This window comes from Odontesthes bonariensis, chromosome 21 (genome assembly GCF_027942865.1).
Source record: "Odontesthes bonariensis isolate fOdoBon6 chromosome 21, fOdoBon6.hap1, whole genome shotgun sequence".
In the NCBI taxonomy this organism is placed as follows: Eukaryota; Metazoa; Chordata; class Actinopteri; order Atheriniformes; family Atherinopsidae; genus Odontesthes; species Odontesthes bonariensis.
Window position 1 is genome coordinate 19,978,902 of NC_134526.1, and position 24,278 is coordinate 20,003,179.

The 24,278-nt window shown below is 43.2% G+C and overlaps 2 protein-coding genes across 3 annotated transcripts; one reads left to right on the forward strand and one right to left on the reverse strand.

The window, feature by feature from the left end:
* The first annotated feature begins 1,354 nt into the window (after window positions 1-1,354).
* rabep2 (rabaptin, RAB GTPase binding effector protein 2) lies at window positions 1,355-8,177 on the forward strand. Its single transcript, XM_075454880.1, has 12 exons — window positions 1,355-1,682; window positions 3,223-3,378; window positions 3,645-3,727; window positions 3,825-4,199; window positions 4,396-4,491; window positions 4,589-4,687; window positions 5,190-5,303; window positions 5,943-6,021; window positions 6,140-6,151; window positions 6,419-6,573; window positions 7,274-7,390; window positions 7,521-8,177. The coding sequence occupies exons 1-12, from the start codon at window positions 1,637-1,639 to the stop codon at window positions 7,623-7,625; spliced, it is 1,437 nt and encodes a 478-aa protein (XP_075310995.1). The 5' UTR covers window positions 1,355-1,636; the 3' UTR covers window positions 7,626-8,177.
* Window positions 8,178-8,418: 241 nt separating this feature from the next.
* atp2a1 (ATPase sarcoplasmic/endoplasmic reticulum Ca2+ transporting 1) lies at window positions 8,419-23,851 on the reverse strand. Of its 2 annotated transcripts, XM_075454879.1 has the most exons (26): window positions 23,736-23,851; window positions 23,493-23,629; window positions 22,875-22,892; window positions 22,033-22,115; window positions 19,986-20,090; window positions 18,354-18,492; window positions 16,810-16,890; window positions 16,632-16,717; window positions 16,182-16,337; window positions 15,422-15,563; window positions 14,045-14,211; window positions 13,861-13,949; window positions 13,641-13,743; window positions 13,392-13,523; window positions 13,078-13,203; window positions 12,531-12,749; window positions 12,335-12,446; window positions 12,005-12,228; window positions 11,629-11,849; window positions 11,309-11,511; window positions 10,790-10,875; window positions 10,523-10,656; window positions 10,203-10,320; window positions 9,862-9,979; window positions 9,581-9,621; window positions 8,419-8,733 (listed from the first exon to the last, which is right to left on the reverse strand). In XM_075454879.1, exons 2-25 carry the CDS (start codon window positions 23,608-23,610, stop codon window positions 9,617-9,619), a joined length of 2,985 nt encoding a protein of 994 aa, XP_075310994.1. In that variant the 5' UTR covers window positions 23,611-23,629; window positions 23,736-23,851; the 3' UTR covers window positions 8,419-8,733; window positions 9,581-9,616. The 2 variants fall into 2 exon arrangements, with proteins under 2 accessions (XP_075310994.1, XP_075310993.1); XM_075454878.1 differs by lacking the exon at window positions 9,581-9,621.
* Between the last annotated feature and the right edge of the window lie 427 nt (window positions 23,852-24,278).

The window sequence follows — 24,278 nt, forward strand, 5'->3', positions numbered from 1 at the left end:
TCAAGAATCGTCGTGGGAACAGAAATGTAAAATGGCCTCACATTACCAACAAATAAGACTCCTTTATAATACTGGTATTTCTCCAGCAGAGGGTATCCTTATTTAAAGTAAACAACAATGTATCCTTATCATTACACCAACCTTTATTTACATAAAATATTGTTACATTATAGATTAACTATACACAGTTAAAGAAACGGTTACAAATTAAATGTGTTCTCCAAAAAAAGGTTGAAATGTTACAAATTGTTTCCATCTTCCAGAACATTAGGACTGGCCTGGAGATAATGCCGTTCAAGAATGGAAAATAACCCCAAGCATACAACTCAATCCTCAGTGAAGTGGTTTAAGGGGAAACATTGAAATGCCTGTCAAAGCCCAACTGAAAATGGAAGGTACGACTTGAAGACTGACTGTACACCAGCAGAACACATCCAGCTTTGAAGGAGCTTGTCCGGTTTTGTCTTAAATAAATTGCCCCATAACCCCAGTGCTCGAAATCAATTTCAGTTCCACATTTTAAGGAAATGAAGTAAGAAAAAGATAACCAAAAGTGGTAAATCTATTGCAAAGCACCGTTCTAGGATACATAATCTCCAGGGCAAAAGGCCCACTTGTGATGTTAAAGACATGGTAGGTAATCCTGTTCAGAAACACATTTTGTAATACTGGGTGAAATGGTCCGTCTATCCTGAGAGAAATCTATACAAGATGTATTTAGAAAAAGGGACGAAAATAATCAGACCTCTGTGGCAGCTGCAGGACTGAGAAAAAGCTGACCAATCCGAGATCAGCGTCCCGCTGATCTCGGATTGGTCGCCTACAAAAAACCAATCAGATGCCTCTGCTTTCTGCCTACGCCCCCCTCTGCCGGCTCCCTGCTCCATGTACGCATGCGGTTCCACCGGCTTTGGATGAAGCACTGACGGAATGGGGAGGGGGGAGGGGGGAGGGGGGGGTGGAGCTTAGAGGAGTGGACACTTTCGAATCTTGCTAGCTCTCTTGCTAGCTCTCTAGGATTACCTACCATAGCTTTAACCAGCATTTAAAAAAAAAAAAAAAAAAAAAACTGGTTGAAACAAAGTTTGTGATTTTGGGGCTTTTTTAAAACAAGTTTGCTTTAAGAAAACGTTCACAATACCGCACAGGATTCTTTTTTTTTTTTTGTTCCGCTACACTGTGTCACCGGGGACGTTATGCAAATGAGCACAGTTCATTGTGTCTCATTTGCACATTTAAACGTAAAGACAAAGATTGTTTTTTCTTGACATAGCCAACACGTCATTTAAAAACATTTTACTTTAGTGCGTCAAGAAAATGTAACGGGAATGTTGACCTTTATTCAGAGTCAGGATTTCTGTCCTGTAACTGTGCTAATTCCAACATGTTTGATGCCCGATAAGCTCTGCGTGTCCGAAACAAGGCTGTCGGGTTTCTATGGGTCTGTTGGTATTTGTGAACAGGAAGGAGGTTGACGTGTTTTCCGCAGGCTTAGACCGGGGAAAGTTGTTTCCTGAAGTTGACACTGTGCGGATGATATCTACCCCTATCTCTTGTGCTTTCAGAAGATGACTGAAACAACTTTTCCCGACTTTTGAGAGTTGTTTTTATTTCACCGCGCGTGCCCTCGCTTCAGATGGAGCTGTCGGACGAGAGGATGAGCTCGAAGAATGAAGACACAGGTATTAAAAAAAACGGAAGCTTAAACTTTAATCTGCTTTATAACTCGCCGTGAGGCGGACAGCAACAAATTTAAAGCTTGGATTTTCCTTTGTTGAAATTGTCGTTAACTTGTTGCTCGTGTTCGGGGGAACCTGTTGGAGTTATGGCGCCGCCGGTAGAAGATAAACGGCCTGTTAGCATCGTTGACCACAGAAATGAACTGACGCTGCTAGCCGCTGGCTAACACGCCAACGCTAACTTAGGCTTCATAGAGGATCTCTATAACAAAGTGAGATTTAAAGCTGTTCAGCTCTCATTTCATATTCACTCATTAAGAGTCACTTCTTCTTAATCGTAGCTCTCCAATGAAGTATATCAGTTACTGGTGTGGCAGTATAACATTAAAAAGTGTCACTTAAAGCTTTTATTGACGCTCAAACAACACAGCAGAAATGTTGACGTACTGTCTACATCACCAGTGGATGTGCTACTTGTAAATGAAAGCGAAAGTATCCATAAAAGACCTTTGAATACTTTTACTGAAACCTTATTATTGATGCATAAACATGTCAGTGACTTATTCCTGTTGGGCAAGTGCAGTAATAGATAGATAGATAGATAGATAGATATACTTTATTGATACCAAGCTGGGAAATTAAAGTACATCATATCTTATAGGCTCATGGGTTTTAGTGTTTTTTCTTGCATCTCGGCCTTTTCCTGTCAAACAAATGCACATTTCATTGAAACGCAGTGTAGAAAAGTACAGAATGTTGCAGAAAAAAATAAAAACCCCAAAATATACAGGTGTCTTCATTGTCACCCATGGGCTAGGACTTGTATAAGTGTGCTGTAAAGGCCCTTAGACATGCTGCTGTAAGCAGTGTTGATAGTAATAGCAAAAGTAAATCTGTGGCATTTTGCCACACTGTGTGTGAGTAAGCTTATTGAAGGGGGGGGATCAAACAACAGAAACTCCAATAACTCCAATAAATCACTCCAACACCAGCTGTTCTCAGGATCCTTTTCCTTAACTGCATGTCTTTAAGGTTTAGGTTGCTGGTCGGACGAATATGCAAACTAAAGATGTGATTTACTTGTTTTAGTACTGCATCACCACCCTGCTAGACTTTCATAAGAGAAGGGAGTGTTGATTTCCCTTTCTGTCCCTTTCTGTTCTTTTTTTAAATTCTTTTAAACTTCTACAGTTTTCCTTTATGACAACCATGACAGGGGAAATTGCAGCCTAGAATCCCTTTGGTATCTTTTTATAGCCTCAGCTGCTTTGTAGGCATCAATTAGCTTCATTTTGAGATCTTCAGTCAGCTGCTGAAAGGAAAATCTTGCGTTACCATGAAGTTTAAAACATCAGACCTGTTGCACACCTCCTAATTACGGTTTTCTTTTTAATTCACGAAAAAACAGTAATAGTGCATCTCCATTTTGGAGAATTAGCAGGGGTTTTAGTCGTGCCCTTAACACTTTTTGCATTACTACGCACCAACGGAGCAAATGTCATTGAAAGAATGTAAAGCACGGCTACCTGTTTGTTATTTTCAGCGGCGAGCCTGCAGGCCCAGCTAGCTGAGTGCCAAGCTCAGATCGAACACTGGCAGGGCGTGGCGACGATCTGTGAGATGAGCAAACAGGAGGAACTCGCAGAGCTGCAGAAACAATGTGATCAAGAGATCCAGTCTCTGCAGGAGGCTCTCAGAGGTCAGTGGTTGTGTGAATTTGGCTGTCGCATTCGGTTGTGCATTATCAGCACGATGGTTCGCGTAGGTTTACACACTAAGACGCGGTTTCTTTGCTCGGTCTTTTTTGTCTTGAGAAAGAAATCAGTCTGTGGACAGTTTGAATTTGGCCTTGTGTGTCCCGTGATCCTCAGACCAAACCTTGGGACGACAGTTGATGCTGTATATTCATCAGAGCTTGGGATAAATGGTCTCATCGTTATTCTATCATCCCGTTCTATTTTTCAGAGACGGCAGCACAGTATGAGGCCAGGATAGCTGTTCTGCAGTCTCAGCCTGTGGACTGGAGGAGAAGCGGCGGGCATACCGTGGTCAGTGCGCAACTGTCTTTCTTTCTCTCGGTTTCTCTCCAATTTATACTTTGGTTGCTATTTTTGAACCCCGTCTCTTGTTGCTTGTGCCTGTTAGATTGGCGGCAGAAGGGGCAGGGTGGAGGCCGAGGTCTCCGCTAATGAATCCCAGACATCGGTCAACAACAACGTGGCAGAGGACGAGGCAACGTCGCCTTACAGGGGACAAAGTCAGGCAGCGGAGCTGGAGGCGGCAGCAGAAGGAGAGGGAGCCCCATTTTCGACGGAGGCGTATTACTCGCTCCAGCACTGTGACTCGGCCTCGTTGTCCTCCTTCTCCTTAGACACACCTTCTCTGCCCAGAAAACTCCTCGCTCAGGAAGACACCGACTCGCTGGTCTCCACAGGAACTCTGGTGCCTGAAGCTATTTACCTGCCGCCAGCCGGACACCGGCTTGTCACGCACAGCGACTGGGACGCACTCAATGCACAGGTAGCGATTTTTAAACCATTTCACCTTTTTTTTTTTACCACTTAATCGACTCTGCTTCTATATAAAAGAAAATGCAGTTACAAACACTGGCATCTACACATGTCAAACTGTGCAGTTTTAATTCTCTGAGCTTTTTGGTCTAATCTAAAGTGTCCCTGCGGACTCTGCTGTGATAAAATTGTGGTGTGTTGAACAGCTGTCGGAGCTGCGAGGGGAAGTGAGTCGGCTGCAGGCTGAGAAGGAGGAGCTGGAAAACGAGCTAGATACACAGACCAACCACACACACAAACAGGTGGACGACACCGCTCTGAATATGTGTCCTCTGAGGCGATGCTCACCAGACTATTGTGCAGACTTACACACATGTTGATGCGTTTGTGTGTGGTCAGGTGTCAGTGCTCCAGTCTCAGGTCCAGACTTCAGAGGCCCTCCTGCAGGATTTGCAGAAATCTTTTAGCCAATCACAGACTGCAGTCCAGAGCCGACTGGTGAGTGGCGTGATGATCCTAATAGATTAAAAGAAGACATTTTGGTTAACCCCAAACTTATGCAATTGTCACGGATAAAACAAACTACATACTGAGTTAATTAGTGATTTGTGGATTTGCTGTTGGGTGGCTGTGATTACTTGTGAACAGATCCAGACCAGATGTTTCTTACAGTTACCCGTCCTTGCTCTAACTATGCAGCATTAGCCTGTGTTTGATCATTTCGAGAAACTCGAGAAAGCAAAAACAGGCTGGAAACATGCGGGTTGGCTTTTACTTTAGTCAGCCAAAGATGTAAAATAAAAAACCATAGATAATAACACAGCATTTACAAATGTAATGTCATGCGTGGAATTAACTTGTACAATGACTCATTCATTCATCACACCGTGACTAAAGCCAACACTACCAATAGCCAAGATTTGTTTGCTTTGCATGAATGTTTTCAGTATGTTCAGTCAGAGGAGGTTTTAGGCTTTTTTTTCCCTTTTTTTATGTCCAGGCAGAGTTGTCCTTTTCTCAGCGGAAGATGTGCAGTGAACTGTCCAGACTGAAAGGGGAAGAGGTTGAGGAGGACGTGCCGGACACCAGCTCATCATTCCCAGCATCGTTGCATGTACAGTTACTGCTTTAGATTTTCCATTTACAGTATATCTCGCCCACGGGTGCCGCAGCGAGAAATCTCACGGTCAAGTGTCTGAAATCCATTTACACATAGGTGGTGAACACGGGTGGTGAAAGATTTGGGGGTTTTACATGCTACTGTAAAGAGAACAGAAACCTGTGAGGAGCTTGTTTGTGTGTTTTGATTTCCTCTTTGTGAATAAGTTCTACTTCTTGTCCTTCTGTCTGGAAGCTGTCTGAGCAGCTGGATATAAGACCAAACCTCTCCTGTACTGACTTTCAGACTTGTCCAGATTGATATTTTTGTGAAATTTAATTTCCACAGACGTAAAATAACTTCCTCTTTAGAAATTGCATCATGGGTAATCTTTTGTTTGCTTTAAAGGGATACGCCACCCCCAGGCCAAATTAAGTGTATCCCCGAATTCCCGAGACATAAATAAGTGTGTGGGAGCGTTTTCCCGGCGACCCAGGCATTGTCCGAATCTCACAGAACTGACCACTGCTTGGTTGCCCGTAATTTTTTATTAATCACGCAGAAAAGGCCATTGTGTACCAGGAGAGCCTCATTCCTGCACAGCTGTGCGCCTGTGGCTTCAGACGGAATTAACTTTTTGACTCAATCCTGCAGGGGGTGCATTGTGAGGAGCGCCTTCGAATTGAGATTGTCAACCTGAGGGAGCAGCTGGACACTCGGACGGAGGAGAACGGTCAGTGGATTATTTTGAACTGTGTGGAATTAGATGTGTCGACTGTCTTGACGCTGAAACTGTTTATTTTTTCCCCCTCTTGCCTATTGGCTGATCCCGCTTGTAATTACGCCATCAGAAGTTTTAGAGGGTGAGTGTACAACTCATACTTTATTATTAGACTGTTAAGCCAATTAGTGAGTCTTGTGGTTGGTGTAGGGTATCAATCAGTTATTCAACCTTTAAAATTTGTCCCCACTTTGGTAACTACAGTCATATCATAGCTGATAAAATAGATGAGGAAGCTTAGAAAACTGGTAATAAATTATAAATGTCCTTAAAGAAAAAAATTTTTTTAGAGTGTGCTGTGATCAGTCGTGTAAATTCAAGGAGCTTTGTTTTGTGATGGTGTGCGCAGTGCAGCTTTCCACTCTGAGGACAGAGACGGAGAGGATCCAGGCTCAGAAGGACCAGCTGCAGGCTGAGCTGCTGGCCTGCCGCACTGAGCTGGAGGCCCTGCGGGTGGCGCTCACTCATTTACAGAGCACCAACAAAGCCGTCAGCAGTGACAAAGTAAATCTTGTTTGCTCTCTGCACTAAACTTGATCTAAAATGTTGATTGTTTCCCAGTTATTTGTGTCAGTCCCATGTGTGGTTATTAAGGCTGACGTTGAGATGAGCCAATGATGTCAATTTTAGTTCAATCTTTTTAAAACAATGAATGTATAGATAAACATGATATAATATAAGGCTTTCGTGTAGACACTGATGCGCCTTCATTACACATCGGCATCGTGTGAAAATACTGAAGCGGCAATGGGGGGGGGGGGGGTGTTGATCTGCTGTTTTTACGCCTCTGAGCTGGCAGAGGAAGTAGTAACAAGCGAAATGGGCCACGCGTGTGACAACGGGTTCACATCAAGAGCGCCGTGCGTTGAGAGTGTGATCCGATCAGCATCCGCACTGGTTGTGTGAGACGCACAGCTGCAGCTCGAGCTGTGGCTAGAGTTTCGGCATAGTGCATCAAGGAAGCGGCTCTGAGAAGAATGCACAGGAAAAACATATGTTGGTCGTCATATTGACCTCATATCGGCAACAATACACCTTGCACTCTACTTTCAGTGTGTTGGTAACTGTCGGTGCTTATGTCTAAATGTGTACTCGTGTCTTATTTGTTGCTGTCGATCATGTTCACATCAAACACACAGGGGATTTGACATCTGTTTTCTGCTGTTTATATCAGTTAATATACTGTTGTCTGTTTGTCCGCCAGGCAGCTCTGCACCAACAGTGTCTGGAGCTGCGTAGCCAAGTGATCAGCCTGCGCTCTCAGGTCGACACCAGCCAGGCTGTACAGAGAGACTTTGTCCAGCTCTCCCAGTCGCTCCAGGTACAGTAAGAAACTGCGTTCGATGTCAGCTTCACCAGTGGACTCTGTTATCTTAAATCGGTAGATTCTTCATTAGGATTTTTTACACTGCACATCTGTGAAGCATCGATCTTTCACTCTCCACCTTCAGGTGAAGCTGGAATTGATTCGGCAGGCGGAGAGTCTGGAACAAGTCAAGGAAATCATGGAGGAGGGAGCTCTTGAAGCCGCCTCCCATCCCTCAGACGCCTCATGAATGCTAGAAAAACGACGTTGGAACCAAAGAACACAGGACCAATCTTAAACACCCCGAGAGCGACCAAGAGAGGTCCACAGGAGCCTTCGCTGCTGCTACTAACCTTTGTTTCATGACAGTGGAACTATTCCTGAACAGAAACATTATAAGGATCATATCACTTTATCACTGTTTCTTAGTGACCAAAAGGATCTGCGGTGAACCATAAACACTTTGGTAACTCTCACACTCTATTTTTTTATCATGTCTTGTAACAAATGTTTCCCTGTACAGTACTAATTCCTTACTGCGTTGTCCCTTTATAAAACTGACATGACTCCAGCAAAACACTCAACTGTCCAACATTTAATGTTCACCGTGTCAGTAATTAAGATGCAAACGATCCAGATTTCTCTGCTTCCTTGTCAGCGAGGACCTCTTAAAGCACTCAAGCAGTACAATAATGAATTGTTATGAAGTGCTATGAAATGGACCCTCCTAATTGTTCTCATATGTAATATTTTATGTTTTTGTTGTAATAAGTAATTATGGAAATATTATGTGTACTAGCAACCGTATTCCTGTCTTCATTATTAAGCATAACATCCCGTAGACGTCGTGCAGATGTTAGAACGTGGATGTTAGCGGGGAAATATGAATGTGCAATACCTTGCCATCTTGTTTAGTGTCGATATGCAGCGAAAACAAATGATATTTTCCTCAGCTGTTGGGGTCACAGTAGTTTTTTTTGGTGCCAGGTTTGGAACTCAAAACAGATCGGCCGCTTGGAAAATAAAGAGCTAGAGTTCACAGCTTCTTTAATACATACCTTTTATTCTTTAAGAATAGAATAAACAGCAAAGCTTTCTCATCCCTTAACTATATATTATTTTCAGTACATACACAGAAAAATACTTTGCAGCTTCTTTTTTTTTTTTTTTTTTAAATGTATCTTCAGATGGCTGATGTGTCTTCTTTAGTAGTCGCGCCACTGGAGATTTTGATCGAGTGGCTTTTGGCGCGCTCTCCTTCAGCTGGAGCGATCCGCCTCCTCTTTTTTTCGTCCTCTGTGTCTTCGTGCTCTCTTTGCTTCCAACTCTCCTTGTCGCACTTTGCCTTTAGACCTTCCCTGCACGCACAAAACAAAACAAAGGCTGGTTAGATCCGAAGTAGAAGCCCGGAGGAGGATCGCAAGATTCATTTCAAGTGAGCGTTTGATTAGTTTTAGAGAGCTGGAGATGGAAGTCGGACATTGTGGAGAACAATATCTGCTCTCCAGTGAACATCTATTGCGTTTGTGTAATAAGTAATACTATGAATTGAACTATTGGCATTTAATATGAGGGGTCTAGTTGCTCCAAAATGTCCAACTACCTATTCCTTTTAAGGAACAAGTTAATTCTCTTCCTTTTTAGTGCATTGTTATGCTTAGCACTAGTGTCACGTGTGGGAAAAAGCCATGGGCGTGCCATCAGCCTAAAATCTTGTTAAACTTTTTCCTACCTTGCAATGGTGCATGATATAAAAAAACAAAAAATTTCATGGCGTTACTTTTACTGCTACTTTTACTTTTACTATGAACAAATTTAAGAGGCAGCACGGTTTATTTTGAAACACATTCCAGCAAAATCCAAGAACATTCCGTTTATGCTTAACCTTGTTAGCAGAATGTAAAGTATTAGTTTGTTTACTGTAAAAGAATCATCAAACCATGCTAAATGTGATCACCATTATTGTTCTACTGCTTTTATTTAACAGCTACTTTGCGCTACCCACTAAAATCACAATTTTTTCTCATTTCCAGCAAAGAAACAGCGAGTGTGCAGAACTTAATATGATGCTGGGAGCAATTATTAGATTTCTAATGGCTGCTCGACTGATCACACCAACACTGGATCCAGACAGATTAGTACACAATGTTTCTTTTAAGATGGGCACGATGCAGAGGAAACCTCAAACTGTAGTCAGGGGAATACCTTGTTTTGTAACAGGGGTATGAAGGAGGGGAAGGTTTAGGCTGGATTGTCAAAAAGGGAGCAGTGAGGAAGAGCATCCACGGAGGGGAAAATTAGATCAGAGTCAACAGATTAGAGGAAAAAGGGTGAGAGATGATTAAAACTATCAGGAATTTCTTCTTTTTTAAAGGGAGAGGTTAACAGGTAAAGTAGATTAAGTACATTTAATCGGGGAGTCAAGTCATTTGTAACATGAATGTGATCAACTATACAAAATTAAACAGGTCACACTTTGAGCTTACCCTCCAGATATGTGCGAGCGACAAACTTAAGAAGCTCATCAATAAGAATGACTGGGAAGGAAAGTTTCAGCACCATCAGCCACTGCTCCACGTTCAAATGAGTGAGCTTGAAAATCATCTGTGGATGAGAGCAGAAGCGTGTTGTTCAAACGACTAAGACAGTCGCACAAGTTCCTAAGAAACAGTCAACCATACAGATTCTGATACTACTGCAGCTGATTGCAATGCACATAACCAGTATCCATGTTGGTGCTTTTCCCATTGAAGCAAAGCAATGACAACCTATGAGAGAACATGCAAGTCTGTATGAGCTACGTGGAGGAAGTGGAAGCCAGACTCACGGGCAGGGGGTCGACGTAGATGATCATGAAGTGAAGGGACATGGAGAGGGTCATGGCGGAAATCAGCCAGATATTGCTCCAAGGGGGCATACGCACCAGGGACTGGTTCTCAGACAAGCTGAGGAAGCAAGAACGTGGGGGTTTGATGGGAAGGTAAAGGAGTACGTTAATGGAAATCCTCCAGTATAACGTCTTATAGTTATAGTATAACGACTATAACGTCCCACCATAATGCACTTACAGTATTAATATGCTGTTTGTGTATGTTGCTGCTCATACTAAAGTAATCTCAATGCCCTATAGGTTCAGTATAGTCCTACCTATTGAGAGCGTTGCACATCTCGATGGTAACCAGCACAGACAGAGCCATGGTCATCGGTGGAGCGGACTCGAACACGTCACAGCGGATGTCAGAAAAGTCCTCGTTATCCGGGCTGCACTGCATGAAGTGACACTGACAGGGAAGACAGAAACAGTAGTTCTGATGCCAGAAAGTTTGAGGTAATAATGTGCGATTAAAAAATGTGTCTGTATTGAGGTGTTGGATTTATCTTCTGTGTAATCAGTTACAAGCATTCAATACTAACCAGCTGGTAGAAGGTGACCATTGGGCCTTCATCACAGTACAAGAACCACCAGGCAGCAGCTGCAACTGTTGCAGCACCGACATAACCTGAAAGAGATGTTATTGTGCTGAAACAGAGATTTAAACCACAAAACTACAGCATGTGTACGATAAAAACTTTTTTTGGTGTAACATTCCAAGGAGGTGAATGTGCTACCAGCGTCGTACAGATGTCACGAGGAAAACTTGAGATCTCACACTTCGATGCTAAATAACTCTTTGGAAGTATTTTTTTTTCCTTTTTAGAGTATCAGATTTTTATGAAACCAATGACAGGTTTATCTGCAGTATGAGCAATGGAAGCAAATTAAAGGCGCTTGAAAAAAAACCAAGCAGGAGCTAAAAATACAAACTCTGTATGTCAAAAAACGGAGAAAAAAAGGATAACAGAATTACTATTACCGGTTACATCAATAAGGTAGTAGTTTAACGACATTGAAGTGTTTCAATAAATGAGACCAAAGAAAGAGCAAAGACCCACTTCCAATGGCCAGATATCTGAAGAAGAGCCAGCCAGAGATGAGGGGCTCTTTGGGAGAACGGGGGGCTTTGCCCATGATGTCTAGGTCAGGGGGGTTGAAGCCCAGGGCGGTGGCAGGCAGACCGTCAGTTACAAGGTTGACCCAGAGAAGCTGGACTGGGATCAGAGCCTCAGGCAGACCCAGAGCAGCAGTCAGGAAGATACTGTAGGAGAAAGAAAAGGAAAACTAAGTCCTTTTCATAGTTAAGACCTCTTGACTTATTCGAACAAAGTTCATTTCTTTTGACTCATTAAAGCAAAGTGCAGTATAATGTCCCCACCAGACGACCTCGCCAACGTTGGAGGAGATGAGGTAGCGGATGAACTGCTTCATGTTGTTGTAAATGGCTCTGCCCTCTTCAACAGCAGACACGATGGAGGAGAAGTTGTCGTCAGCCAGGACCATCTCAGAGGCAGACTTGGCAACGGCAGTGCCAGAGCCCATGGCGATGCCAATCTCCGCCTTTTTCAAGGCAGGGGCATCGTTCACTCCGTCACCGGTCTTGGTGAAAGGTAGAGCAAAATCAAAGAGAAATTATCTATCAGGCGATGAAAGATTATCATGTTTGACTGCAATTTTTTTTTTTTCCAAATGAAACTGATTCAGTTCTCTTTTATGTGCAATAATCTCATCGGAAGTGGTCCTTTTCTTCTCACCATGGCAGTAATCTCATCAAAGCCCTGCAGAAACTCAACGATCTTTGACTTGTGGGAAGGCTCCACTCTGGCGAAGCAGCAACCCTTTCGGACTGCATTCTTCTGTTCAAATGGAGAGAGGTCATCAAACTCACGTCCCGTAAACGCTTTGCCAGTTACATCCTCATCCTCAGTGAAGATGCCAATGCGACGGCAGATGGCCACAGCTGTGCCTTTGTTGTCACCTGGATGGAAGAGGCAGGAAGGAAGATGTATTGTATTCTCTGTTAAATCTCAGCTTTATTTCCTCAACAGTAAGACTGGCGTGCTGGGTATTATGCAGAGACTGACCAGTGATCATGATGACACGGATTCCTGCGGCCCTGCACAGCACAATGGAGCCCATGACCTCCTTGCGAGGAGGGTCGAGCATGCCAACGCAGCCAACAAAGGTCAAGTCAGTCTGGAGGTAAAAAAGAAAAAGTGTTAATTGGATTAACCATCAAAGCGACTGTACAACCCTTGCTGTAGTATCTAACTGACCCACCTCATAATCTACAAAGTGGTTGGAGTCCTCCAGGTTCATCTCCTCCTTCCTCGGAGGGGTGTCGCGGGTGGCGAGTGCCAAACAACGCAGGGTGTCACGCCCGGTGCCCCATTCCTTGATGACTGACATGATGTGGTCTTTGACTGGGCCAGTCAGTGGTACACGGCTGGTGCCCACACGAACGTATGCACAACGGTCAATGACACCTTCTGGAGCGCCCTGATGGCAGAAGTAAACACAATATTTACTCAAGTTTTCCCCTTGTTGCTCTGGTTGCAATCAAATCATTGAAAGTAAATTATTGATTTTAGTCTGTAGTATTTAGAAAGGAAACACTAAAATGTTCTCCCATCAATTAGAATCAGTCCGAGTGTAACTAGCACATATATATATATATATATATATATGTATATATACAATATTTATATATGTGTGTGTCTGTGTCAAATCTTATTTGGGAGATTCAACACCACTGTTTGCTCATTTAAAGTGATGCGCCTACTTCTTTATCTTCTTCTTTATGTTAATATCCTGACCACACACTCACTTTGACAAACATCTTATTCCCCACAGGAGCTTTGGCAGACTTGGCAGGCGAGCAGTAGACCGACATGGACTTTCTGTCTCTGGAGAACTCCAGGGTAAACTCCTTTCGCATCAGCTGCTTGATGACCTGTTGGACAGTGAAAAAAAAACAGGAGGTAACCTGGAGAGGCAGCGTCGAAGAGTTCACAAATGGACATATCTGCTAAGCAGCTGTTTACAGCTGATTACTGCATATGGAAATCAAGTGGGCCAAAGCAATGAAGTTACAATAATGGGCTTAAAGAACTTTCTACATGAGATCTTTTGTGGACTTACAGTACAGCAAGCGTTGGCCCTTTCCACCTTGGACAAACCACGCACTTCAGTGTTGAACACGTTCATCTTCTCCACCAAACAGCACAGGGCTGTCTCAGTGGCCTCACCCACTTTCTCGTAAATACCCTTGGACTGCGCATAGAGAGAAAGAATGGACCCAGAAGTACATTTTAAGGTGATCCAACAGTAACTGGTAGCACATGAATATATGTGTCATGCACAAATAGAAGTCCTAAATGATCTGCAGACCTCATTGTAGTCCAGGGATGAGTCATTGCACAGAGAGCAGATGGTTGCCAGCTCCACTAATCCATCAAACTGTCCGCACTTCACAAGGCTACCATTCCTTGTGCTGGTAGAAAACATTTGGAAAAAGAAACAAATGTTTGTTTAGCAAAGGTTTATTGGTCAGTGATCAGAATGGTGCTCATGAGTGTTTTTGGTATGTTTACATCCATTTGTCACTTACACTTCTCCTTCAGGGGTGTACTTTGAGCCTGAAATGTCAAACTGACCAAGGGAAACACTGTCTCCATCGACTCTGTCAATGACGAACATCTGCACGAAAACATGACAAATATTCCCATTTACTCGTTCGGGTTTCGATTGAAAATGCCAGCAGGTTACAGTTGCGGATGTGTGCATGAACACACCTTGGTCACACACATCTGGTTGGTGGTGAGAGTACCAGTCTTGTCGGAGCAGATGACAGAGGTACAGCCCAGGGTCTCCACAGAGGGCAGGCTCCTGACGATGGCGTTCTTCTTGGCCATACGACGCGTTCCCAGTGCCAAGCATGTGGTGATGACAGCGGGCAGGCCTGTGACGGACAAAGTGACAGACTTTAAGTGAATGCACCATGAAGCTTCTTTGAAACAGTAAAGAGAAATCAGGTTTTTTAATCCGAAGAGACTTCTGTTCAAAACCATCTAAACTTTATGCAGACTGCACTGATGGTCCGGTGATGGAGTGCACCCAAACTACTGTGTTCTCAAAACGTATTCCTATGGGACTGGCGTGTGCAAAACATTCAGTCCTCTTGTGCTTGGACTAAGAACTGTGCTCAGATTCTTGGCCAATATCAATTCCCACACTGGTATGTAGAAGGTCTGGAGATCATCCAATTTAGTGGCTTTATCGCGGCATCCGTGTTTGCAGACGATGTTGTCCTTTTGGCATCGTCATGCTGTGATCTCATGACGAGTGTTGACACAGTTTGCAGCTGACTTTAAGGTGAGGGGTGTGAGCCAAATCCAAAACAGTTTAGTCCCAGAAAATGTATTCAGTCATATTGACAAGACACAAACTAGGTAGCCGCAAGTCCGGCAACATTTTACTAAGTGTTGAATTCCTCCAGTAAAAGGATTAGAATGACATTCATAAAGATCTTGAAATTGTATTTCTTGGTGCAAGATAGTAAATAAGATGGTAAATACTTTGGCCAGCATGAAAAATATATGAAATTGCTTCATTTGTCACAACTCACTTAAAAGTAAAATTTCTCAGATAGACCCCATGTCAATTAAACATGTTGATTTGCCCCAAAAAGGCGTCGATGGGGTCCAACAATGCTGATGGCTCATTACAGATGGAAAAAACAAGATAGCCAGATGTTTGGGACATTTGGCAACGTTATGGCCCTTAGGTTGTAATAGGTTAAGAGGGGTGAAAACTATATTTAAATCCAACTGAAAGGCTTTAAAAAACAGCTGTAGTGAGCAGTGTATTTGACCTTAATGAGGACATTTAGTGTAAACTCTTGATTTACTGGCTAAATATATAATTCTCATCTTTTTCTTCGGGATGTATAGTAACCAAAAGATTTTTACAAGCTTTCACAAGTTGGGAAAATCCTGATGATTCGGGCAGTGAGTAATTATGCATCTTTAGGAGTGTATTTGGGGAAGCAGACGAGGCTAATCGCAGGACTAACATATAGACTGGAAGCAGCATCCCATAGACAAGGAACACATCGTGAGTATTAGGTATGAGAACCTTCTTGGCTCACCAAACGGAAGTTAATCCCTTACCTTCAGGGATGGCAGCCACAGCCAAAGCCACTGCAATTTTGAAATAGTAGATGGCACCACGGAACCAGGAACCCCCGTGGACGGGGTCATTGAAATGGCCAATGTTGATTATCCACACAGCCACACAAATTAGGGAGATGACCTGGAGGGGAGGCAGTTAGTAGGATGTGCCAGATATTAGTCTTTTTTTTTTTTTTTAAATATATCTTAAATATAAAAACTTTAAATCTTAAAGAGCCTGTAGGATGCCTATTCACAGGTTTGGGGGTCAATCAAATTTTAGATTTATTTAGAATGCTTTAGAAATTCAAACATTTCTATTGCTGCAGCACCTTTTGTTACCTACTGAAAGAGATGTTTTATTCTAACTCCTGTCCCTTAAAGACCCGCCTCCTGAAAGGTGCGGTTTGCTCTGATTGGTCAAAAAAGGCAAAAAGCAAGGCTGTTGCTTGTTCTTAGTGTTTTTGTTTGTCAAACTAGATGCAAGGCATGGATTATGCACATGTTTAAAATACATTAAATATGTTGACTTGTGGAACAGATTTCAGATAGCACTGTGGCACCGAGGAACTGTAATAGATGGTAAATACTTCCTTTGGTGTGGACTCTGCAGGCATTTCAGATGCATAAAAATCTTTAAATCCCTCTTGGCAAAGGGAAAACCAAAAAAGTGTTTGTCCTTTCTAAAAGGTTCATGATTGTGATAAATAAAACCAGCACTGAGTTTCAGAGAGGTGTCATGTCTGACTGCATCGCTCACCTTGGAGAGCTGCTCTCCAAACTCGTCCAGTTTCTGCTGCAGAGGGGTCTTCTCCTGCTCGGTGGCTGCCATCTGGTCACGAATCTTACCGATCTCAGTGGAGACACCAGTTGCAACAGCAATGCCAACGGCTCTGCCAGCAGCAATGTTGGTGCCCTGATCAAAAGCATCAGAAGAGAGCGAGACAACCCTTAGAAAGTTGGTCGACCAGTTTTGACTAAGGTTACAAAACTCCACAAAACTTTTCTACAGTGACATGTAGGTTTTCCAACTATGCTATTAAAAACAGCTGCTGTAATGATCATTAAACTGTTTGAAGAGGCCAGTCAAAAGTGTAATATAGAAGGAAATATGACCAAAGGAATCAGGCAGTGGGTTTGTCTGATTTGATGGAAATATAAAAGTCAAGAGACGGCAAATAGGAGCGGGGAGGGCAGGAAAAAGACTCACAGAGAACAGCATGTTCTTCTTGTCCTGGTTGACGGCTCGGGGGTCTGGGATGGCCTCAGTGTGCTTGATCACACTGACAGACTCGCCTGCAGACACGGGTCAGGGGGAGCAGTCAGGGCGTTCAGTGGGCATTCAAAACAGCTAAATATTTTTGTCTCCCATCTGTGATGAAACGTACCAGTAAGAATGGACTGGTCCACACGCAGCGTTGTAGACTTGATGGAGATGAGCCTGATGTCAGCTGGCACTTTGTCACCAACTTGCGTCCAGACAATCACACGCAAAGAAAAGCACACACATACACTTTATTAATACTTCCACAACAATGTGCACTATTAAGCCCCTTTTGAGGTGATGTATTTCTTTTGTTGCTTTACAGCTCGAAGAATCTTAACAATCTGATGAGCAGCATTACAACAGAATGGGGGGGGGGGCGCAGGGTTGATTGACTGGTTTTAGCACTCTGGATGGATGGTGTTGTTGAAAACTGATACCACAGTAAGAGTCAGAGGGAGAGGGAGACCTTGGGGAGATCATGAAATGAAAAGAACAGGTGGACAGGGAGAGACAGAGGACTGAGTCGATATCAAGTGCAAGCTTGTTTTTTTTTTCTTTCCTAGAAAGTTCCCTCTCCACCCCTTTTCCTTTGTGACTGCCTTAAAAGGCCGGTGCTAATTTTGCGGGACATAACCGCATACTCACTCACGTGCATGTGATGGTAATTGAACAATGGTGATGAGGAGCCCTCTGGCTTCTTTAAGGACTTACAAAGTGCTGTTTGCTTTTACGTATTTAAGCTTGGGAGGTCACCCACTCCCAAAAACCACCGTCTTTACTCATCTGACCTGATCTGGCACGATCCACCATTCTGCATCCTCCGTTTTTATTGAATTTTGGATTAAAAAATGAATGTCAAATATCAGTATATGCCTGCCAGTGCAGGGAGAATCATGAACAGTGTAAAACTGTTTTCCAGGAGATTACAGAATGTCTAAGACTGCTGTCTTATAATTTGCTGCATCAGCTATTGCTACGTAAGCTATGTCTAGTGCAACACAGATCATATAAAAACATTTAAACATGATCAGTCAATTTCCCGGGTTTCGAGTTTGTGTTGCAAAAGCCAGAAATGATCGAAAATTAATACTATAGTGTGGATTTGTCTTTACAAGTCTGTAAATTCTTGTAAGGCACAACACTGACTTATCAGCAGGGTTGTTCCCGACATCATTAAACTGTGCAATATCCATTACATGAACTACAAAAATACTGTTTGACTTTCACACACAAGTTACAGTGCTCAAAGTTCAAGAAAGATTTGGTTAAGATTATATTTTCTGATACTGGCTGCTGCTTATCTTGCCTGCTGACAGTGAAGCACAACGTGTTAACTGTGTTAGACCCTTGGATGTTTCCTTATACCTTTCCATGCTGACTTTGCATCAGGAAACTGCCCATGAACTATAGTTTGGATATTAATATTGTGCACTATGGAGAGGTTTTAGGTCAGTTTAGATGATTATTGTGACCCTCAACCCCATATAGCTACAGCTTATAGATTTCTTTGGGTTCATACAGGAGTGTTAGAAAACACTGTCATCTAAGGATTAGTCATAGTTGTGTCTTATACACTTGTTGCACTCGTGGTTTTTGTGGAATAATGGACTACAGCTAAATGCAGCTAAAGTTGAAAGAAATTTGTCCATAACTGGTGAATCTTACCAGAAATCTCCACCACATCCCCAGGAACAAGCTCTCTGGCCTTGATTCTCTGCACGCTCTTCCTGTCCGACCGGTAAACTTTCCCCATCTCAGGCTCATACTCCTTCAGGGCCTCAATGGCGCTCTCTGCATTGCGCTCCTGTAGCAAAACAAAAAATGCACACAAATCATTCTAGCACTCTGATAAGTTAAAACCCTTAAAGATTGTAAAGTTGTGGTAAAATACAGTACATGCCTTTAATATTATGTGATACAACCACGCGTTCCCAAGGCACGGTTGAGCAATTTAGCGTTGTGCTTCTATAAAGCTTTAGGAGAGTAAATTGTAAAAATGATGCTTCTGAGGCAGAACTAACCTCATTTGTAGTTTCATTACAGGTCACGTTCCAACATCCCATTTTCCTGCCCTTCCTGTGATTATTTGTGTATGACGATTCTAACAAAACAGCTTTGACACGTTAAATCTTTACAGTTCTGCATAACTTCAATCAAAATGATCAAAGTTTTCTTTTCCATTTTGTGTTTGCTTTTCCTGAATTTCTTATTTTTTTTACAGAGTTACAGGTTATCAGCCAAAATATCATTTTTAAAAAATATTTTCTGGCACTTTTGGCCTTTATTTGAAAGTGGACAGAAAGGAAAGTGAGCTGAAAGAGTGGGATGACAAGCTAGAAAGGAACACACACAACTCTGGACTCATTAAGCCTGCTGCATTGAGGACCCTCAGTCTCTTTACATGGGTTCACTGCTCAAACGGCTAGTTACCCAGCACTCTATCAAGCTCTGAATATTCTGACGAAAATTTTAGTGTACTGTTAAGCATACACAGAAAAGAGCGCAGGAGCTAATCCATTCACTCACGACCTCATAGGCTTGCTGGTTTAGCATGTTGAGTTTATTTTAAAAACGACCAAAACGATCAATAATCACCGCTCTGCTCAGTTTACCAGTGAAAGCAGCCCCTGCATGGGCAACAGATAAATGGGAGAAGTCAAACACACTGATGTTCAGCTCAGTCTGTCGTTTTCTTCTGAGGCTGGTCCCCCCCGATCGCCTCAAAGTGTAAAGTCCAATTTATGCCAGCTGCCCTCCCTCTCTCCACTCTCCTCCATACTCCCCATGTGTGAATCCTCGCGCATAGTTTCCAAATGACTGCCACAGGGTCGATATGAACCCCCTCAGCTCACACACACCTCAGGCCTGTGGTAATGTGATCGTCCCTCTGTATTTTTACAATGGATTGCACAGTGTGGACTATAACGAAGCACACAGCACTTTAAACCTTCAAGGCACCATGGGCTCCAGCCCCCCCCCCCCTTTCCCTCCACTCACTCTGTTGGCTTAACCTTTCACCTTTTCACCTCCTCTTGATGTCATCCCTCTTGTTTTGGCTTCCCTTGAACTTTGAGGTGCCAGCCACAACTCTGGACGGAGCGTGCACTCTTCATCAAGGACGCAGGGCCTGAACAGGTCGGCGACGTGTGTGATTTATTGCGCGTGACTGTTTCTAAGTTTAAGAGTCTATTTAGGTGTGTGTAAAAGACAGCAGTGAGGCGCAGGTATGTGTCCTTGCGGCTGCGATTGTTCCCGTGTGTGCATGTGTGTGTGTGTTTGTGTCGCAAGCTCACTGACCTGCCACACCCCTACGATGGCATTTGCGATGAGGATAAGGAGGATGACGAAGGGCTCGACAAAGGCAGTGACGCTTTCTTCACCTTCCTCAAACATAGCCAGCACCTGGGATGGACAGGGACACAGAGAGTTAGAATCAGAGTGTGGATAAAAGAATAAATCAATAAATAAAAGGACACACGTGAACTTCCTGCGTTTAGTAGTTAACAAGTGACCTGAAGCATTAATCTTACATTTAATTTGACTGACTGATTGATTCAGCGTGAAACTGGAATCTTAACCATCCCTTAAAGTTCAACGTTTAACTTCCAGTCATTAAAACATGTAAACATGTATATTTATATATATATTTAGTGTTGTCGGGGTGACTTTTTCAAATAACTATTGAAAAAAATGTATCACTGCTACTGCTCACCTTCTTTAAGTTTATTTGCACCTGTTACTCAGGGTGACCATATTATCTTTTACTGCTGACTAGCATAAACCATGAATTTTCCCTGATGAGCCGCTATTTATGACAGCTCTGATCCATTGGCGGATCAAATTACATTTCACATTGTTGCTCTTACGTCTTATGTCATCCTACGTGTGAGATCTCTCCTCTACATTGCATGTGACTCGTCTCCAAACCTACAGTTCAACACGTGTGGGCCCCTGTGAATGGGAGTCCCGCTGTTATTAGGGCCGGTCTGTTTCGGAAAGGCTCAGTGTTGACATTGACACAGATTAGTTGCAGGCCAGCGAAGCACAGGCCTAACCGGGAGAAAAGTCAAGTCCCGCCATCCTTCTCGTGAAGCATTTTCGCTCTGCATCATAATCCTCCTTGTTTTCCATTCGCCTGCTCTTTCATCTCACATCACTTCTTTTTTAGCATTAGGCTCCATTGCTTCCTGCCTCTAGTCTGTCTTCACACTGCCTCTCTTCAAAGACACAATCGATCTCCAGAGCGGGAGTCAGAGCTTGTCAGCACGTTGCAGTGATAGAACATTCCCGTGTCTGAATATGATGAGCATGTATCTCTAGTATTTAGTGTTCTCTCTTTTAGAAACCTTATACCACTCCGAATCTATTGCTCTCGTTTGTCATTGCAACAAACAATGCCATTGTGCAACTCAATCCCTGACTCCCCCCTCCACGTCCCTCCTGCTGCTGCAAGCCATGCCTCGTTCCTTCCATCCTTGACCTTTGTCCAAGGGTACAGTTTCTCGTCCTGGCTTGAGACTTTCTTAAAATAAAGCAAGTGCCATGCATGCGCGTGTGCAGACACACACTGTCGCTCACTTTCTGTCTTTCTCTTTGTCTTGCTGTCTCTTTTGTTTCCACACGCAGCCATCAGCCCTTCTAAGGCCATAGTGACAGCTGCTCAGGGAGGGCACGGGGCAGAAATGGAGGATGAAGACAATGTGAGCAACCCACTCTGCTTCATAAAGCTGTTATTTAGAGAGCAGGAGTGACATGGTGAGGGATTCCTTGTGTAAATGAGAATGGGTCCAAATTTCATTTTATACCTCAGTGATGTACATGCTGTGTTTGGCAGCCTGAGTGTGTGCGTGTGTATTTGTATTTAATCACAATGATAATAGGCGGGTTTCATCACTGTGGCTCGTACCATTGGTTTCTCTCTTGTCACTGAACATGTTGCTTTGTAATGGCGCGTCTGGTTCTCCTCAGTATTATTAAATTGTTCATACCATCATCTAACTGCTCAGCGAAAGTGTGAAAAATGCAGGGTTGTTTCTGTGGATTTTATTGTAAAACACTTTGCTGAATCAGAAATAAAAGGTTAATCCCCATATTTTGGGGTAGACCGATCTATTCTTTCAGGGTTTTTTTTTATCAATACAGTTAGAGTTCTTTGATTTTGCGGTTTAGTTTTTACTTCCTGATTTCCTTTTTTCTGTCACCTTGTAAACTCACAGTGAAAAATAATCAATTATGAGGCACCTTTACCTGAATGAAAACAACCTTTTGCTTGCATAAAGTCCTCCATGCATGTTACAGATGCACACGCATTGTATCACATCAAAGAAAATGGCGAATAACTCACAAAGGAGATGCACGCCGCCAGCAGCAGGATTCTGACCAACAGGTCCTCAAACTGCTCCACCACCAACTCCCAGATAGTCTTTCCTGATTAAAAAAAACAGAATTCAGTGTTCAATATATGTGTTCATGTGTAGTTTTTATAGATACATTATAACTGTCACAATATCAGATGTTTACTAAATGATTATCGTGGCAAAAGGCATCCAGGATAACAATACTATCGTAATATCTACAATAATTAGACTAATTCACGATTGGTTTTGAGGCTTTTTTTCTTTATTTGAAAGTTTATTACACAAAGAATGGGAGATAAGCCCCAGTTGCAATCAGTGATGTTTTATTAATCCGGTTATCATCAATACTGATACATCACAGCATCCCTAATCTGTGTGTTAAAATGTTACTTAATGTTAAAAGAGTGTTGTTTTGAATATGCGTGCAAGACTGATGTGAAAAACAAGGCAAAATTTAGGAAAAGTGATACTTAATTGATGGTCTTGCGCCTAACTGACCTGTGTTGTGTGCTATCTTACACCACTTATTTTCACATTGTCTTGCTCGTCAGCTCGAACGACAATGACAGCAGTCCATTTGTAGTTAAAAAACACTACAGATGGGCATGGGTGGGCTCATTTGTGTGGTGTGAGCAAATCATTGGTTGTGTGGGTCTGCTTTGCTCTCCAAGTCTGTAGCACAGCAAGAATCCGGTGACGGGTGTTAAACAAACAACTGCATTACTTGTCACCACAGGAAGTGGGGGGGAACAGGCATGTCTGGGTGGCACAACATTAAAAGATGCATTCTGATCTACAGGACATGCGATTCAGACACAAATGGACTCACCTTCCTCTGCTGGCAGCTCTGTTGGTGGAGACAGACAGACAGACAGACAGACAACATTAATGGAGTGAACCATACCTTTACTGTCTTTGTACATTTGACTTTGCAACAATAAATCAGTAAAAATCTTGAAGGGCCTTGGCTTACTGGGACACTCAGTGTCAATAGTTAAATGCATGTAATCGTGGTTGTGGTTGCATACAAATGCTTTCTTTTCCATCTGTGGAATGTTGATATTTGCTCTGTTTGAATTTGTCAGGAAATTTAATTTGCTTTACACTCCCTCACTCTGAACTCAAATTCCCTCAGTTTCAAATAGAAACCAGTTATCCTCGATCTAAAGCCAGTAGCAGACGTCAGAAACCTGACACCATAATGCACCTGTTCCACAAACATAATTCGCCCTTTGAAACGCACGGTGAAAATCATTTGTCTTCAAATCCCACCACTCTTCCATCTTCACCCTCCCATAGTGCCTGCACTTCACCCTTCTTACAACTCAAAACTAAATCCAGTTTAGGGATACTGGGATTCCCCATCATGCGATTCATCAATCACAGCACTCTCTCTTTCCTCTCTTCAATGCTCCATCCATCCTATCCATCTCTTTCTCTCCCTCACCGTTGTAGCCATACTTGTCCTGATTCTTCTTCACCTGCTCGGGAGACAGGCCGGTCTCCTCAGTGACGCCAAAGTAGGTCAGAACATCGTCCGACTCTTTGATGTGTGCGTTCTCCATCCTCACTGAAACGGAGAGGCTTCAGGAGAAAGGGATAAAGAAAAAACACAGATACTCACATCAGTCTGAGCGGCCCAGCCGGCCTAATACTGAGACTTAAAACAAATTAAGCTGTGTGCACCCACCACTTTCCTGAAGCGTGAGGAATAAAAACTGGCGACCCCCCCTGCGTTCACACTTGCTCTCTCTCTGGGCAGTTTCTCTCCTCTTAGACTCCTGGACTGACAGAAAGTGCAACCCGGCAAACTGTCCTGAAAAGTTTTATACACATGAAAAAGTGGCCTCATTGGTGCTTGCTCAACATGCTCTCACCTCTCATTGGATGAAAAACGTCACAAACAGGTGGGCAGGGGGGGGGGCTGTGGTAAAGAATAGGCAGAGAGGGAGGTGAGGAGGGGGGGCACGGGAGAGGGTAACAACTGCAGAGGGGTTCACTGTCCAGCAAGCTGGAAATTAGATGTGCTGAAGAGAGCGTGCCTGGTTTGGACAAAGAAGAGAGGCTTTCTGAATAAGGGGGTCTGGGACACTGATGGGCACATGTGGGCTCACATGTCTGCAGACACAAGGACACTTATAGTATGAACACAAGATTGTAAAGGATGTGAACATCAACAGATTTTCACTTGGCGGAAAGCAGCATTTACAAAAGTACTGCACTCATGCGGCAC

Bases quoted from the DNA above. Each gene is read 5' to 3' on its own strand.
- atp2a1 (XM_075454878.1), bottom strand. From the start codon at position 23,610: ATGGAGAACGCACACATCAAAGAGTCGGACGATGTTCTGACCTACTTT. The intron at 16,718-16,809 runs GTACGTTTCATC...CCGTGTCTGCAG, and splicing joins GGACCAGTCCATTCTTACTG to GCGAGTCTGTCAGTGTGATC. The intron at 9,980-10,202 runs GTGAGTCTGGCT...TCTCATCCACAG, and splicing joins TCTACGTCGACCCCCTGCCC to ATGATTTTCAAGCTCACTCA.
- rabep2 (XM_075454880.1), top strand. From the start codon at position 1,637: ATGGAGCTGTCGGACGAGAGGATGAGCTCGAAGAATGAAGACACAG. The intron at 3,728-3,824 runs GTCAGTGCGCAA...TGTGCCTGTTAG, and splicing joins GAAGCGGCGGGCATACCGTG to ATTGGCGGCAGAAGGGGCAG. The intron at 4,200-4,395 runs GTAGCGATTTTT...TGTGTTGAACAG, and splicing joins GGGACGCACTCAATGCACAG to CTGTCGGAGCTGCGAGGGGA.